The 19,362-nt window shown below is 38.0% G+C and overlaps 2 protein-coding genes across 3 annotated transcripts in view; both read right to left on the minus strand.

Moving 5' to 3' along the window:
• The window catches only part of LOC150092487 (leucine-rich repeat-containing protein 42-like), a 141,081-nt gene extending 127,078 nt beyond the window's left edge, over window positions 1–14,003 (minus strand). The window contains exon 1 of one of the 2 annotated variants that reach the window (XM_090414440.1): window positions 13,973–14,003. The gene's annotated coding sequence lies outside the window, so the exon portion shown is untranslated. The remainder of the gene's footprint in view (window positions 1–13,972) is intronic. The other variant, XM_090414439.1, reaches the window with a different exon arrangement.
• Window positions 14,004–14,006: 3 nt separating this feature from the next.
• EMC5 (ER membrane protein complex subunit 5) lies at window positions 14,007–14,324 on the minus strand. The gene has a single exon (XM_090414216.1). The coding sequence runs from the start codon at window positions 14,322–14,324 to the stop codon at window positions 14,007–14,009; it is 318 nt and encodes a 105-aa protein (XP_090270342.1).
• Window positions 14,325–19,362: the final 5,038 nt, after the last annotated feature.

Raw genomic sequence — 19,362 nt, forward strand, 5'->3', positions numbered from 1 at the left:
GGCTCGAGAACATTTGAAAGCAATCAGTCCTTTTGTTGTGGAGTATCTGCAGAAACTACCCCCAAGCTTTCTTCAGAGCTTCTTAGGCTGCTCATGCAATTGCCCTTTCCCCAAGGCTTAGGGAAATGTGGAAACCAACTATAAAGTTGGTTTCCACATTTCCCAGAAACCAACATGGCTGCAATTCCTAAGAGGAATTGCAGCCATGGCAGCATGTGCAATAATACAGTGTTATATGATTCACTGCATCACATGAAAAAAGAGCTGATCATTGCAGAATCAAATGTTCTCGAGCACCACCACAGCGTATTGTGTCCATTTAAATTCCTCATTAAAAGTAAGGTCAGATGGTAACTGTAATATGACATCAAGGTCATCGAGGGATATCTGCAGGAGCAGGGATGTGGATGCAGCATACTGTAGAGTTCAGATAGCAACTGCTTTTACGTTCATATTGAGTGAGACTTGCTGGAAGTGGGGGTGGGATGTGGTTGCTCACAAGGACGCCAACACCTCATTGAGCAGGTACATCCCTATTTTGTCCTTACAGATGTAGCATTCTGTAGTGTAGGCTCATCTCTTGGCTTTAGGTATGTTTCCTGCAGGCAGAAACACTGATTTATACTTCTGCAAAAGGATTTTGATGTCAACAATAATGGAATCCACAATTCCATTGTAGGAATATTTTCATTATTCCTTTTTGGTAATATCAGGCATCCTGTGATGAGTTGTTTCGTTTTCAATAGCCTTGGAGTTTTTCTTTTATGAAGAATTGAGATGGCCATAATTTCTTCATCAGCAGAAATATTCATGACATTGTCATATTGTATACCTTCTAGGACACTAGGTACATCAATTATTTCATCTTCTTTGAGGGCACAGATGTATTCATGCTATCTGAAAAGGTTCTCAATGCATGTCTTTGATCCTCTATGGTGCACATTCCAATATCTTAATTAGTGAATTTTCGTGTAGCAGGAGACCATCTTTGGCATGTCCTCAGGAGTGAGTCGATACTGATTGGTGTCCTTCACACTCAAAGGAGATGGAAAGCAGGTCACATTCTGGATGTTATAATTGTTTGAAGGTGGGACTGACATATGGGTTTGGAACCCTATTGACATTTTTTTTACAGCTACCTTCTTGGCATAAGAGGATGCTGTTGCTGCTTTTGTGGCATATTGTCTCTTTGCTTTCTGAAAAGTGATACATTGCACTGTTCTAATTTTTTGGATCTTCTCATCCTTCCACCACCATTAGCATGTTCAGAAGTATGCTAGATGGCTCCCTCACAAAATATTTTGCTCTTACAGTCCCTATCATGATCTTTATTACCACATCACACACACATGCCAGAGCCACAACAGGCAATTGGGAATGACAATATTTCTGGCATTTAAAGCAATGTAAGGACTTGGGGATATAGAGCATTATTAAACAGTTCAGATATCCTTCTTTGATGGTTTGGATTTATTTAAGGTAAGGATGAGGTTTCTGGTTAGAAGAACCAAAAACCATCCTTATGCATCAGGATTCTTCTTATGGCTGGCACTCCTTGGTCCATGGGTTTGGAGCATATCTTTTCATCAGAAATATGGAGAAGGTTCCACACTAAACTTTTCTGGAGATGTAATATCAAACTTTTGTGAGAGAAATAACTGTAATCTTTAACTAATATTCTCCTGATAGATGTTGCATGTGGTAATTTTTCTGTGTTGTTGTAGCTACTTCAATAAGGATATCTCCTAAATGCAGCTTCTTTAGATTTGAGATCCTGCCAACTCTAAAACCCTTTTGGATGAAGAAGGGTGGCATTTTTCAAAATGGGCATTCACCTGCTGAGTGTAAGATTAAGAACATTAGTATATTTATTGCAGCTTTTGATGGTTTTTTTTGTTTCTTTCTTTGGTTTTCTGTTGATGATAATATGGTTTCTGAACCTGTTTGGGGAGTGTTGCAGGGCCCTGACAAGAGAAGTATTCATTCTCAGGAGGAGTTTAGTTTGGCAGCAGAGTTCTCCACCCACCACAGGGCTACACATGGATGCCCACTTTCTGGCAAGCAATGACTGCACTCAAGGGTGGAATGCCTCAGCTAATAACATCCAGGTGCTATATGGACACCCCAGCAAGCCTTGTACTCTGTACCCAGACCATGGAGAAGAAGACCCACTGCATTACCACTGATCTTTACAGGTAAGCCCACTGGCCAATTGATCCTGAACTGGAGATATGGTTATTTGCAGATGATGCAAACCTGGAGTAAACTACAACTAAAAAAAAAACAGAATGTTGTGGCTTACAAGAAAATTTGAAGTAAATTGAAGTGCATAATTGGTGGGAAAATTTTGAAAAAAGTGGAGAAAAAGGATCTGGGAGTGACAGTGGATGGGGAACTGAATTTAGGGATTACATTGCTAAAACTGTGAGGGCATCACAATGGATTACAATAGTGAGGAGAATTTTACATGTAAGAAAAAAAAAGTTATGTATTGTATAAGGCCTTTTTCAGACCCCAATGTGTGGATAAATAAGTGACCAGATCTGTGCACAGATTGGTCATTTATCAGTATTCAAGGGTTAGACATGAAGAAAGACTGAGGAAATGTAATTGCAAAGGCCTAAGAATAGGAGGATATGAGAGAGGCATACAATTTGGTAAGGGATTTGTTACTAGGAAATGTAGAAAAGATTTTTCAGAGAATTCAGGGAGATATGGACAAAATGAAACCATCCCTGATAACAATGTAATGAAGGTGAAAGGAAGTTCTTTGAACGAAGAGCAACTGACAAGTGGAATACAATGTATGAGATAGTGGTGAGTGCAGAAATGGCAAATGAGTATATGACATGATTTGATGAGATTTGTTTGACAATGTGGACCTCCTGCAAAGTTCTGATTCCATGGATGTGTAATGTTAATAATAAACTAGTTAACATATTTTGCTGAAAGTATCATTGAACAGTGTTTTTTTAAACACCACTAATGTTCTGTGGTATATATTAAAGATATTAATTAAACTGTTATATTCTATGGTATATATTAAATATATTAATTAAACCCACAGTTTAATATATATATTAAACTGTGGGTCACGATTTCACTGGGTTGTGCAATAAGCCTAGTGTTTATAGTGTATCTTGCAAACCTGGAGTAAACTATGACTAAAAAAAACAGAATGTTGTGCCTTACAAGAAAATTTGAAGTAAATTGAAGTGCATAATTGGTGGGAAAATTTTGAAGAAAGTGAAGGAGAAAAAGGATCTGGGAGTGATAGTGGATGGGGAACTGAATTTAGGATTACATTGCTAAAACTGTGAGGGCAATCATAATGGATTACAGTAGTGAGGAGAATTTTACACGTAAGAAAATTTTACAGATTTCGTAGTTTTAATATATTCATGCAGAGAAGCGATATTCCACATATTTCACTTCAGCTGGAGGAACTCACTTGACAGCATAAAACAGTGGCCAAATCCAAGCTTGCAAGGCAATTTTGTTTTTTTATTGTTTTCATGATTATATTAAATATTATTAAATATACATGTATATTTAATATATTATTTTATATAGTTTTATATTTAAATATAATCTCATCATCAATTCAATGATATGAGTCCTCAAGTAGAGTTCAGGCTACTATGATAGCACCATATGATTAAACTTACATTATTAATAATCTATCACCAATTTTCCTCTAAATTAGTCTGACAGATGTTGTCACTTGTCAGCACTCCAATAATGTGGTATAGTTCGCCCACCGATTTGAGGTCCCTCGAAACTACTGCGCATGTCAGAAAAAGGAGAATCCATTCCGATAATAGGGTAATCAGTCTGTCTTCTGGGAGGTAATAATAAACAAACTGAGTTTGTTTATTATTACAGGTCGGAAAATTTAGCTTTTCTTTTACGAACATTGTTGTTTTTAAAGTGTAACTATTTTGCTTGTATAACAGTTGGAAAAATGTACGTAGAGTGTTAATACGTGCAAATACTACGTTCTACATAAAACAATGTCACTTCGCTCTATGATAAGTTTCCTTTTATTCTGGGACTTTTTAAAACAAAATCCGATTTCATGAAGTATTTTCCTTAAAGTTTCTCTTTTCCAAGGAAAATTAATTTTTTCTTTAAGCACAGGAATCAATTTCGGAACAGTTGGCACTCTTTTCTCGAATACGTAAAATTCATGAATAGCTCTTCTTATAACGTCTACATCAAAATCATTCAAAGCTACGGTTTCGATGGTTTTACTCTGGCGCTTTTTTTTTTTTTTTTAGGAGATTTAAATTTTGGCTTACCTTCACCTTTTGATTCCCTACGAATTCTTTTAACAGTCGACCCCGATATGCCCGCAATTGCACTTGCACGTTTTATGACTTGAGAAAGGGGAACAAGAAGACGGCCTTCTGACGATTCTTTTTCGCAGAATGTCAGCACATTATTCAATATTCTTTTGCAAGAGCTACTGAAACGTGTAACAATAGAACTTGTTGACTGTACTGGATCCATCATACAAATTAATAATAAAAAAATAATGCAAAAAGAGAACAACAAAAATCAAGCTAGTACTAGTACAGCGACAGACAAGAAAGCACGTGATTTCGCATGTTTGCGACCAATTCGTATATCCTTCATTTCTTTCTCCCCTTCAGCATGAATCGACTATTCTTGGCACAAATCCAACAAGGGATCTAGAAATGGTGGGCGAACTATATCTAACATCATCTAAAGCACTTCTGACTGAATCAATTAATCTTGATCGCTCTTTGGATCTTTTTCCTGCCATCTTAGAATTAAACACTTGTTTTGAAACCTTTCTTCTCCAATTCTACTTAAGTGACCATGCCACCTTAGTTAACCTTGCTCACACATTCTTGAAGGAAAACAATGTCAAGTTCTTTCCTAATGCCTTTATTTTTAACGTGATTGTGCCATTCATGCCATATGTTCAGGTCCCTCATTTTTCTAAGAACTCATATCTGTGACCTATAATATTTTATCAGTTTATTTCTAACCCAGCCTTAAAATCCATAACTAGTTTGAACACTGCAAGTTTAATGTTTTGGCTAATTTATCTCTAATTCCATCTGTCTGGCTCCCCACCACACATACTAGTTTTGCTTATTCTTTGTCTATTTCCAGATTTAACTTGCCATCCTCACTAAAAACTGTGTCTAAAGAAGCTCAGAAAACAAAAAGCTGAAGTTTATGTTCCTGCCTATTTTCATAATTTTGGTCTTTTTATTGCAGATTTTCTGCCAAATCTGTTAGATGTTTTTCAATTTAGTTATCTTAGAGACTTGCACTGGATGTGTTTAGAAGTACATCATCTGCATAAAACAAAGTGCTAAGTTTGATATCTCCAATTCTAATATCAGGTTTAATGCCACTTTCTTTCATAATGCGATCCATATAGATGATGAATAAGAGTGGAGATAATATGCATCCTTGTCTTATCCCAGATTTTACATCAAGCCATCTTACTGTATTCTCTTCAATTCCAAATGCTGACCTACAACTTAAATATAGACTAGGAATTGCCCTATATAATGTTCCATTCACCCTATATAATTATAGGTCTTGTTTTGAAAGGTTTTTCCCTGATCAACAAAACTTAAATACAAATCCTTGTCATATAAGGATTTGTCATTTCTCAACTATTTGTTGAAAAGCGAAAACTGATTCTAACAACTCTGAATCTTCTTCTAGTTCTTCTCCAAGTTCCCTTCAACAATTTTTCTTACCATTTCTCAAGTATACTTCCATAAATATTACCAGGAACACTCCGAAAATGATGAAAAATGGTGGCACACCGTTTGGCAACTCCTATAAGTAGAGATGACCTTTGCTAATGCTTCTGCCTGGTTCCCACTGAAGAGACCTCAATAAAGGTCAAAACTAGTCTGGGTAGTGGCCCTTCCCTTAATGCATAACATTAGACATATCCGCAAGGAGATGGGTTTTGCATTATGAGATACTGAGATAGGAGTGATGTTAGCTTGATCCACCTTTGCAACGAGTTTCCCGGTGTTGTACCACCTTACCCCAGTCCTGAAGATACTTTCAGGCGCAAACTTTGTTTGCTCACACTTGGATAAAGGATTAAACTAAATTTATTATAACACTCAGAAAAATTATGTAATTCTCATGATGAAGGATGAACAGCCTATTTTTCTACCCACTGCAGGGCGAAGGCCTCTCCCATTGAGGGAGGCTTGGGTCTACTACTCCCATGGTGACCCAGGCCATATTTGGAGAGTGTATCTATACTTGGGTGAATGAATGTATGAAGGTGGAAGACGATTATAAACATCCATGCCTACGCAGGATTCAAACCCACAGCCTCTTGGTTGGAGAGTGGAAATGCTAATCACTCGGCCAACCAGGCTGGTTTAATTCTCATATTAAACTTTATTCCCTTTTTCACTGATGGGAACTATGAGAACTCTAGTCTAATCATTAGGAATTCAACCCCATATGACCTGAATTATGCAGTGTAGTCACTGCAACTTTTATATCTCCATATTTAAGCATTTCTGGTCAAATATCATCTACTTCAGTTGCCTTTCCACATTTGCAGTTTTTCACAGGAGTGCATATCAAATCTCAATTTGATATGCACTCCTGTTTGCTTGTCTCTTGAAAATTTACTACTATGGTTCTGTCACTGCTTTTTTCATTAACAGCCTTTCAAAGTAATTTTTTTTTTTATGTTGGGTCCATATAAGAGAGGTTGGCTGTTCAACCTATAGTACTTTAGTACCGTATATGGGTAGCAGGATGGGAGAGGAGGAACTTGTTAACATTCAATTTAAAAGCCTGTATATTGTATTCCTGGGGAAATACAATTCAGGGGGAAGATTGTTCCACAGTAGAGCAGTAGCAGGGATGAAGGAGGAGGAAAAGAAACTTGTTCTGTGGGTTTCGAGGTGTACTGTGAAGGAGTGTTGGGAGGTGGCTGTACGTGTTCCAATGGGTTTAGTAGAGTGGGGGAATTATTGATGTTGTTTCAGATGAGCATTTTCCATGAAAATATTTGTAGAATATACAAATTGCAGAGACTAAATGTCTATGTGAAAGTGGGAAGAGTGAGTCAGTAAGAGATGGATCATTTATCAGTCTAATTGCTCTCCTCTGTATTGGGTCAAGCATTTTGAGGGAGCTTTTAGGAGCCCCACTCCAAATGTGAGAACAATATTCGATTGCTAGGAGGATTTGCGATTTGTATAGGGTTAACAGTTGTTTTGAAGTGAAGTAGCATCTTGAGCGAAATAGAAAGCCTAGTTTTTTGGAAGCTGAGGATGCAATGGTTTGATGTGTTTATACCAGGAGAGGCCTGATGTCAAGGTAATTCCGAGAAGAGAGATTTCATCTTGTCTGAGAATTTGAGCGTTATCGAAAATAATACTGGGGGGAAAAAGGTTCTTTTTTGTGTGAAATAAGACAGAACTGGGTTTTACTAGCGTTGAAGTTGACAAGGTTATCTGAGCCCCATCGGAGGATGTTTTGGAGGTCTGCGTTAAGGGAAGTTGTGGTTGATATTCTGTGGGTTGAAGCGAGTTGTACAGGGTGAGGGTTATCAAATGTAAGGGAGGAGTGCAATGTGCTGTCATCTGCAAAACTGTGTATTGGGTTGGAGGTCAACTGAAGTAGGTCATTGATATATAGAAGGAAGAGGGTCGGTGAGAGAACTGAACCTTGTGGGACTCCTGCATTTGTTGGATAGTGGGAGGATAGGGAGCCATCTACCATCACACATAGTGTGCATCCAGACAGGAAGTTGACAATCCATCTGCAGAAGTCCTGAGACAGTCCAAATGATGGGAGTTTGCTTAATAAGCCTTTCTGCAATAACCGGGTCAAAGGAGATGTCAAGTGCGACTACTTGGGATTTGCCAAATTTTTTGCATGGCATATGTCCAGAGATGGGTGACAGCAGGTCACCAGTTGATCGGCATCGGTGGAATCCATACTGGTGGTATGGATTCCACCGATAGGATTGAGGTGAGTGAGATAGGGTGGTAGTTAGATGGCAGCGATTTGTCACCCTTTTTGGGAATGGGTTGAATACAGGCCAATTTCCAGGCTTTGGGATATATACCGGTGGAGTAGGAGAGTGTGCATAGATGGCATAGAATAGGAGTCAGTTCTGCTGCATAGACTTTCAGGACAAAATTACAAAATTACTCCAAGCATCTAGGATATACTTACGTTAAGTTTTCATGTCACCTTTATCGTCTATGATTCCATTTCTCAATAGCCTCCAGAACATTTTGCCACCTTCCCAATATTCTTAGTGAAGTAATCCCATGACTTCTGTTTAATTAGTTTCATACAGATGAGCTCACTTATATTTTCTCTGTGTTCTTTTAGAGCATCTGCTAAGAACTTTTGTTATGTTTTCTTCTTTTCCAGGACTGCTTCTTTAACTTCTTGTTTTTCCACCATGGTGTTCTTATTTTCCTATTCTTGCAGACAACTTCACTACATTCCTCCCTTTTTTATTGAATCAATGTCTTTTTAAGGTTTGCCACAGAGACTCCAAAGTCTGATTCTTGTTTTTGAATTGTTTCATTTTTTCTTCAATAATGTTTGTATACTTGAATCTACAGTTTACCTGTAATAGCTGTTCAACTCTTTCTTTTTAAAACTTTTTTATATATCATCCTTTTCAATGGGATATTCAGTTTTATCCTACTTAAAACTAAGTGATGATCACTTCCAATTTTAATTCCTCCTCTGTACACTTTGTATCCTGGATGAGGATGAAAATATCACTATTATCAATAACATAGTCAATGAGGGCTTTTCATATTTCTTGTGTCTTTTCTCCATGTGAACTTGCAGATATGTTTGTTGGAACATGGTGTTAATAATGATTAGAATATCCTGAGCAGAAATCCAGCAGATATCATTATTAGCCTTGCTGTTTTCTACAAATCCTGAGCAGAAATCCAGTAGACACTTACAATTAGATTAGCTTTTATTCCATTAAACCTTATAATGAATTCTAGCCAGTAGGTAAATAGTTGATTATTCGCCTTGCTGTTTTCTCCAAATTTTCCCAAAATATTTCTATATGCCTGGTGGGATTCACTTCCTACTCTGCTGTTTAGATCCCCAACAAATGCCACTACTTTTCTTTTTTTTTTTTTTTTTTTTCTTCTTGATGTAACTGCTTGATCTAGTGACTCAAAAAATTCTTCCACTTCTTCCTTAGGAGAACCTTCTGTGGGACCATAGGCACAAATAAGTTCATTGTCCATTTCCAAGTTTGCCCACATAAGTATATGAAATTCCCTTCCAATCAAGAAGTTCATCCTCATTGTTTGGTATTGAATGCTATCACTACTCTTTCTTTTCCCTGATCATTGTGTGTGTGCGTGCGCACAAGTGCACACACATTTTTTTTTATTGTGGGTCACATTCAGAGGAATTTAAAAAAACACTGCATTAATGTATAAAACTAAGACAACTGAAAGTTTAAATCTGAGAAATGTTACATCAAATGAGTTATATTTGTAATACAGCAGTCTGTGTGTGTACTACGTTAATCTACCATTTATCTATCCTTCAAAACAATGACCCTTACATGTGAACTGACTTCTAGTAGAGTGCCATGTAATTTTACTTCAATTATCCAATCCTTCCATTATCAGGACTTGCTGTTCTGATAATGGAAGTGTCAGATAAACGGTAGATTACAGAATATTATTATTATAATACAGATATTCCCAAGGAGCCAAAGATTCACTGTAGGAGACCTATTATTCATGCAATGCCTGTCATTCCTCCCCTTACTCATTCGCTCATTAAGCATCAACCACATCTGGCAATCTATTCACAACCTAAGCAAAAAATCTAGTTCTAATATCCTTGTTAACCACTCATATGAAATTTCAATAGGTGATCCCTTGTTCTCTTCCTTCATGCAGCATAGTGAGAAAAGTCTTCATTATCAATCTGAAGAATTCCTTTAATAACTTAAATGCTTCTTCCATCATATTTCCAGATTTCTGTCTATCAGCTTGTTTTTGAACCCTACAAACCCATCAATCTATTATCATAAGGAGCATTCAACAGAACTGTCACAATCTTTGTTACTTGCCTCTGGATCCTCTCCACGGAATCTGGGACTCCAGATCTGTACATAGTAATCCAGATGTGGCGTTAATAAAGCCACATCTGGATTACTATGTACAGATCTGGATGTACAAATGTATGTACAAATCCTGTTTCACCTATATAGGGCAAATTACAGGTACAATGAATACGGTATACTCCAGGGTGGGCAGTCCTCAAAATCGTCCGTGTTGATTAATTTTTAACCGTATAGATGACAACACAGACAGATAAGAAAATAACTATTTATTAACTTATTGCTGAATAGCAAAATATCAGCAATAAGTTAATAAATAGTTATTTTCTTCTTATTTATTATTATTATTCAGGCCTCCATGGAGTCAAGAGACTCATCATGAGAGGTCCTTCCTGGGAAACACAGTCTCTATCATACCACTCCTTGAACTCATTGACTGTTCTTGCTCTCACTACTCTATCAAGCAATGCATTCCACGTTTCAACCACCCTCCACGTAAAGAAACCACTCCTTATCTTCTTGCTCACAGCCTCCAAGGATGGCCATTTGTCATCGCTCCTTCCCTCCCACTGTTCCACCAAACAAAAGAACTGCCCAATGTCCACCCTGTAACTGCCCCTCAACAGTTTAAAAGTCTCGATCATATCACGTCTCCTATCCACCAAACTCTGCAGTCTGCATTCTCATAGCTGATCCTCATAACTAACAGTGTACAGTCCTGAAACCATCCATCTGTTATCTGTCTCTGTACCCTTTCCACAGTTAATTTATCCCCTTCAAATCCCGGAGACCAAAAAGGGACCAAATTTGAGAAAAATAGTCTACGTGTGGTCTGATCAGGGTCTTATACAATGGAATGATAACTTATCTCTGCAGGTCAGCATCCTTCTCATTATTGCAGCAATCCTCTGGGTTACCTTCACCACCTTTGCTCCCTGAATTTCACTTTTCTATCAATCATCACCCCAGATCTCTTGTCTCCCCTACTCCCTCCAGTACAGCTGCCCCAATTGAGTATGCAGCCTCTCCTCGATATATCCCAAACTTAAAGACTTAACATTTTGCTGCATTAAACTGGCACCCCCATTCATTTTCCCATCTGTCTAGTTTATTCAAATCCTCTTGCAGGGCCGCCACATCTGCATTATTACTAATAACTCTTCCCAGCTACACATCATCTGCAAACAACTGAATATCCCCTTGCAATTCATTAACAATGTCATTGATATACAGGTTAAATAATATAGGTCCCAATACTGAGTCCTGTGGAATCCCACTTGTAACCTTCTATCTCCTTGATATTTCCCTACCATATACAACTCTCTGATAGCTATCAGACAGTCAATCCTGAATCCAGTTGACTAACTCAACATCTAAACCCATGTGCTGCAACTTAAATATCAGCTTATCGTGTGACACCCTGGCAAATGCCTTTGCAAAAAAAAAAAAAAAAGGCAGTACAGTATATGTCTTTTCCTCATCAACTGCTCTTGCTACTTTATTATAAAAGGCAATCATATTACTATCTTAGGATTTTTCATTTTTTTTTTTTTTTTTTTTATGAAAAGGCATACATCCCTAAGTCTTGCAAGATTTTATCATTAAAGTCAGTCCCTGATTCATAACAGGGTTCCATTCCAATGATCTTATTTCAAGTTAGAAATCACTATGTGAGCCATAACAATATGTCAACAATTAACATGCCTGAATAATAAATTTGCAAGTCTGTTTTTGTTCGTTTTTTAAATAATTTCATTCTTTATAACAATGAAATAATATGATTTAAAAATTCTAACAAAATTACTGTATATAGTACAATAAATATACTGGTAAGCACACAGAAGCTCTGTGTGCTTACCAGTAAAATAAATCTTAGGAATGCATGGAACAAAAGTAATTCTTCAAAGCTGCTGCTTTACTAATTGGATGATTCATCAGAGTTGGAGGAAAGGTCATCAATAACAAATTCTTCAAATTAAAGGAATTGCAATAAAAGATCCTGATGGTGGTTTGCCATATACATAACTTCTGGAAGGTTCGGACTCATCTTCACAGGGTGATCGAGCAGTGGTGAGCAGTTTGAATTTTTTTTTTTTCAAACAGAAATTTCTCTATTGTAAGCAACTGCAGCTTGCATCATTCTAACTACTACTATTCTTCATGTTGCATCCACTGCCTCAATCAAAATAGACTTAACAGAGGCATTTTTGCTGTAAACATTTCTCCACTTCTTCATCAACTTTTTGCACACTCAGCCACATGAGATGTTCATTTGAGACCTTTCATAGCTTCCAACAAATGCTCTACATCTTTGTCAAACTTCTCCTTTATGCACCACTATCAGTAAAACTTGAAAGGAAACAAATACACCTATATATAATGTAACTTACGTTTCATTCCTACCTTCTGGTGATGTCACATCCGGTTGCAAATGGAGATGAGGTGCCCGCTCACATAGTGATGTATGAGCAGGCACATCACTGTGTGTGGGCTCCCATAGACTATGATATTAACAAAATGATCACTAGCAAGGAAAGAGTCTGATTTTCGAAATGTAATGAATTAGTGAAAAGTTTCACTATTCTTATAATGTAAATTTTTAAAATACTCGTGGATAGCATAAAGGGAATACTATGAAACAGCATGTTGAAAGTGGGTAAAGAATACAGTCAATTCCTTGATTTATGACTCCACTGAATTAACATATTCACCAAATAATGCCTCATTACTACAATCTATGGACCAGGTGCTATTGCTATCTTTACGGCAAATTATTTAGGAAATACTTTTGCTCAGACTACTGCTACTACAAAATACCTGTCGGATGCTTAGAAGGAATATAATATTTTGCATGTAGCATAAAGTGAGACAATAGTGAATGGCCTTCGAAAGAAGCTGCTGAAAGTATGTTCATACATTCCAAAGATTTGACCATGCCTTAAGAGATAGTGACAAGATATAGTACTGCATAAAGGTTTAACACGTTCGGTTCTTCAAAGAAGCCTGAAGTTGGGTTCTCATATCTGCATTTATGTAGAGAAGAATATAAATCTATTTGAAACATTAAATCCAAAAACTAGATATGAAAGTGATTATCAAGCATCCTTGCCATTTCAGAAGGCTTTTTGCATCAGAAAATTCTAGTTGGACAGATACAAAATACAGCCAGACTGTTAAAATAAATACTTTATGATTAAACTAATCAGCACTTGTTTGTTTGGTATACAAAATGTAAAAGATTCTGAAGCTGCTAATGTAATATTTGTCCACTAACAGTTCTCTATAATGAATTACTTAACAAACTTAACAATAATGAATAAATTAACAAACTCTCTATAATGAATAACCTCACTCTGTAATGAATTAGTTCAGAGAAAAAATCTTTGCAATCCTAATTGGACTGAAAAAAGATACAGAAAATGTTGACGCGAAGCCAAAATTTAAGAAATTGGTAGTTATCTGCATGAATTCAAGATGCCACAAGCTAATAAAGAACACAAATAAAGTACTTGAGGTAAAAAGAAGTATATTCCTTACTGAGACTAGTGACCAAGTGAATTTCGGACTGAGTGATACAGCTAAAGTACTCAAAAAGTTGGGCTGCAGAAAGAGAAGTCGTAACAATTTTCTTGTAAGCTATATTGTACAGGATTGTTTGAGGCAAGCTATTTTGTTTCTAATTACATTTTAATTAGAATCCTTTATCTTGTTCTGCAGCAATTTATATACAAAGCAACAATTTGGCCAATTCTTGGGCTATTTTACCTATTAATTTGGCCATAAACATCTCCAGCTATCCAGCAACTCTACCATTATGACCTGACGAACGCACAGAACTATCTACTCTACGAAATATATTTTTGGTCTTACCTTATCACAAATTTATTCCCATTATGGTAATATATTACATATAATCTTCTGAAAACACCTGCCCACGATGGTTAAACATATAAAAACATGGTCTATTTCCTAACGTTTCAAATGACATGTTTTCCAACTCAACCGTAGCTCGAATTTCTTTAAAATCACCGGCTACATACATTACGCCATAAATAGTACCCAAGAGGCTAAAAAGGGCTTGAACCACAATATCAAATGGCAGATGAGTAAACTGTTGTTCTGTTAGTCTTAGATATGAACGATGTTGAGCAGCCGAATACGCAGCATGAATAAGAGAAATCAAACTAACACTAACAAGAAATTTGTACACACTACCAGCCATTATCCCTAACTACATTTCATGTACAGAAATCGAATGCGAGGCCACCTGATGATAATTTCTGACACGAAAACATATAGTGAGAAAGAGAAAAACATACATACATATAAAGAGATACATATAGATACTGAAATGATTTTTCTCTTTATAATAAAGAGAAAACATATAAAGAAAAAAATCTTTTTTTTTTCTTTATATGTAGATACATATAAAGAGAAATGATTTATCTCTTTATGCCGGCAAAGGTCGGTCGATTGATAGAGCCTCTGCTACTAATGGCTCAGTTAAGTAAGTTTCAGCGCGGTTAGTAGTTGGAAGGCACGCCAGTCGTTCGATGCTGTTGGCGCTCTCCCTAGATGAGTCTTTTGACTCCCTGGAGGTGTCAAATCATAATAATATGTTCATTTCTTTGAAATGATTTTTCTCTTAAAAATAATTTTTACCATAATCATTTCTTCTGATCAGTCGAGAAAACCTCCACCTGCCTGTATTGGCTAACTCGGATGGTTGAAAAATGGCCAAAAAAAAAGGGCCTGTAGTAGGCAGCTAGAATATAACCTAAAATAGGCCTTCTACTCACGTTTAGAACAATAAACGTCAAGGGCTCACTTTAGTGAGCCCTTGACGTTTATTGTTCTAAAGGTTTATTGTTCTCACTTTAGTGAGTATCGGCATGGCAAACCCGATGCTGGACCATGCCTTACTTCATATAATATATATCTGTTATATTATTCTGTAGACTGGTCCATTTGCTTCTTTCTCCTCTCCTTGCTCTTTCCCCCTGATGCTATTAGAGTATTCGAGTGCTAGGGATGAGTCTTTCCTATCTTGCTAAGTCATTTCGTCTTATGCAGCCACCGAAGGAGGCAAGCTAGCCTCAATAGGTGCCGGTCCCAAGCCCGGATAAATGCGAGGGTTGATGTCAGGAAGGGCATCTAGTCGGAAAACTTCAATGCCAGCTCAAACTATGATATGAGTCAAAGAGAAAATGATATAAGGGCTAGGGCGTACCCCTCAAGCGATGCACAGCCACATCGCCATACAGCTGCGAGAAGTGGACAAGGACTACCGCATCAAGGACGGGTGTGGTTAAAGAAGCGAGCCCAGCAGGTAGAGAGGATGTTGCGAGGGGAAACACTGAATGTTGGAAGCATGACTGGAAGGGAAAGAGAGGTGGCAGACATGATGAGGAAGAGGAAGTTGGACATTTTATATGTGCAGGAGACAAGGTGGAAGGGGGAAAGGCAAAGGAACAGGGAGATGGATATAAATTGTTCTACTCTGGAGCGAATAACGAGGGAAGAAATGGTGTAGGAATTGTGGTGTGTGGCAGAATGAAGGGCGAAGTACTGGAAGTGGGCAGAAGGAACGACAGGATCATGCGAATGAAATTGGGTCTAGGAGAAGAGCAGGGGGTCGTATTATGTGTATGTGCCCCGCAAGTTGGTTGTACAGCAGAGGAGAAGAGTTCTGGAACGTGATAGATGAAGAAATGAGGAATTGGAAGAAAATGAGATGGTGATTGTCGGAGGAGACTTGAACGGACACATAGGAAGACAGAATAGAGACTGTGAAAGGGTGCATGGTGGACACGGAGTGGGAATGATGAACCAGAAAGGAGAGAGAGAGAGAGAGAGAGGGTTGTGGACTTTGCAGAAGCGTTTGATCTGGCAATTGTGAACTCGTTTTTCTACAAGAGGGAAGAACATTTGATAACATTTAGGAGTGGTAACAACAGTTCACAAATTGACTACGTTTTGACTAGAAGAAAACATCTTAAGGTTGTGACAAATTGTAAAGTAATTCCAACAGATCAAGTAGCACAGCAACACCGACTGCTGTGCGCAGACTTTAAAATAAGATCGAAGATAAGAACCTCTGGATGCCATGGGATGAAGACAGTTAAGTGGTTTCACTTAAAAGAGGAGAGTGTGAGGAATCGTTTTAGGGAGAGGGTATTAGAGAGGATTTCGGATGGACCGGAAAGTGTACAAGATTGGTGGAAACATAATTCAAAAGTAATCCTGAGCTGTGCAATCGAGGTGTTTGGGGAGACATCTGGAAAGATTAGAGAGCAGAAGGAGGATTGGTGGTGGAATAATAATGTTCAAGTGGCAGTGACAGCTAAGAGGAAGGCAAAGCAGAAGTGGGATGAGTCAAGAGTGGAAGAGGACAGAGAGGTGTACAGAGAGAGAAAGCAAGAAGCCAAGAGAGTTGTGGCACAGGCGAAGGCCATGGCATATCAAGATCTGTATGATCAATTAGAAACAAAGGAAGGATAGAGAAAAATTTACCAACTAGCGAAATGTTGAAATAAAGCAGCAAAGGACATCTTACATCTGAGGCAGATCAAAGCCGCTGAAGGAAGAGTATTATGGAGGGATGTGGACATAAGAAACAGATGGAAAATATACTTTGAGGGATTTTTGAATGAGGAAAATGCAAGGACTCACAGAGGAGATGGGAAGCCTTCTGAGGGGATGGTGCAGAACATCAGTAGAGTGGAAGTGACGGAGGCCATGAAGAGGATGAGGAATGGAAAATCGGTGGACCCCGACAGAATTCCAGTGGAGGCATGGAAGGCACTGGGGAAAGAGGGAAGTGACCTGCTGTGGGACCTGTTCATGAAAGTTTTCCAACAGGAAAATATACCCGAGGAATGGAGGGAGAGTACTCTTGTCCCCATCAACAAGGGTAAAGGGGATGCACAAGACTGTAAAAATTACAGAGGAATAAAGTTGATGTCCCACACAATGAAAATCCTAGAAAGGGTTCTTGATTGCAAAGGAACAATTTGGCTTCATGCCTAGTAGATCAACAACAGATGCTATCTTTGGATTATGGCAGATGAGAGAAACAAAGGGAGCTACATCTGGCATTTATTGATCTGGAGAAAACATACGATAGAGTGCCAAGGCAAGAAGTCTGGCGGTGTCTGAGGGAGAAGAAGGTGCCAGAGAAATATGTCAGGTTGGTGCGGGAGATGTACAGAAATGTGAAGACAGGTGTTCGGACCTGTCCCAGAAAGTTTTTAAGTAACAATTGGCTTGCATCAAGGGTCAGCATTAAGTCTTTCTGTTTAATATTATGATGGAGGTGGTAACAGAGGAGGTGAGAGAAGATGCGCCTTGGACAATGTTGTATGCAGATGACATCTTGCTGTGTGCAGATTCAAGAGAAGAAGCGGGAACTAAACTGGAAAAATGGAGAAAAGTACTGGAAGAGACAGGTATGAGACTGAGCAGAAGTAAGACAGAGTATACGTGTTGCACAGTGTAAGGCGGCCAGGATACAGATCTGCAGCTGGAAGGAAATGTCATTAGGAAGGTGAGAGACTTTAGATACTTAGGTTCAACAGTGGAAGAAGATGGAGGAGCTGAGAAGGAAGTGAGATGCAGGATACAAGAGGGTTGGAGGAACTGGAGGGAGATGACTGGAGTGTTATGCGATAAGAGGGTGCCGATCAATCTGAAAGGCAAAATCTATAGGACAGTAGTGAGGCCAGCTATGACGTAGGCTATAGATACGAACTGTGGCCCTGAGGGAAAATAACATCAGCAGGATGGGAGTAGCAGAGATGAGAATGCTTAGGTGGACGTGCGGTGTGACCAGAAAGGATCGTCTGAGAAACGACTATGTGAGGGGAACAGTGAAAGTTACGAACTTAGGAGTGAAAATACAGGAGGCAAGGTTGAGATGGTTTGGTCATGTGATGAGGAGGTAAAACGAATATGTGGGAAGAAGGGTCATACAGATGGATGTGCAAGGAAGGCGGAAGCGTGGGCTGCCAAAAAAGAGATGGAGGGAGCTGGTAGAAGAGGACTTGAGGATGAAGAACTTGGATGTGGTGACAGCCCAAGACAGGAAGGTGTGGAAGAGACTCATTATCACCAGTGACCCCACTTAAGTGGGAGAAGCTGCAGAAGAAGACTCACGTTTAGAACAATGTATCAGAGACATTTATGCAAAGTATACATAGTCACGTTATTATCATCTTCATTGTAATCTGAAACCTTGCTCGGTAACAGTTCCAAATTACTGCATGCTGTTGGCGGTTACATGATGAACACTCATGTAAAACCGTTAAATTAACACATGTACAACAAATATGAAAAGAAAAAAGGTCAAACTCACCTCACTATAGTCATCTATGAGTCCAAGAGCTGTATTCCTCAATCATCATAACAGAAGTCCCAATTGTAACTCTAGCACTTAACGTGTGTATTAATTTACCATATAATTATTCTTATTATTATTAATTCATGACACCTCCAGGGAATCCAAAGACTCACCGAGGGTTGGCACATACTCTGCAACTCTTTTAGTGTTTAAAATAACGTAACATTAAATTTTCTGTTATTTAATATGCTATTTAGATATATACAGGGGTTTCCACTCACAAGAAAAACACAGGAAGTATTTATTCATTATTTTTAGCAGAGTTTGCTAAATTAATTACCTCTTCAGAAATAATAAAATCTGTAGCTGATGAATGTTTCAATTTTCTTTTGTCAAAAGGAGTCCATTCATCAAGGGAGTTTGTAGTTGATTTCTTATTTTATTCTTTTTTATTATCACTGCCGAAAATTCCGTTGCTACTGATGAATGAGGAAGGCACAGTACACCTTTAACTAATGTTGCTAAATTAGAAATCATTTGTTTTCCTACAGCATTTTTCATTTCAAAACTTTATTACAAACCACCATGAATTTTTCTCAATGCTTCTACAGTCTTCAATAGTTGTCATTCTCTATCAAGCTCAAGCTCTTCATAACGCTCTAGATATACATTTTCTACGTCTAAAAACTGATCATTGTCGGCTGTATTTATCTTTTCAATGGGCTCCAAATTATGCAGTGCATCAAGAAAAAGTGTTTACTCATATTAAAATATTTAATTTTTTCACTTGTTTTAATTGTTGTCATGATCTTGTATCGCACGAGAAGTGTTTGAATAGCGAAGAATATATTTTCATTGGCTAATTCCAGTCGGATTGTGTGAGATCAGGGGGAAGAGAAAGTTAGCGAACAGTGAGAGGGGT

This window comes from Typopeltis vanoorti, chromosome 25, assembly GCF_054136105.1.
Source record: "Typopeltis vanoorti isolate ZY-2024b chromosome 25, IOZ_Tvanoo_1.0, whole genome shotgun sequence".
Taxonomy (NCBI): Eukaryota; Metazoa; Arthropoda; class Arachnida; order Uropygi; family Thelyphonidae; genus Typopeltis; species Typopeltis vanoorti.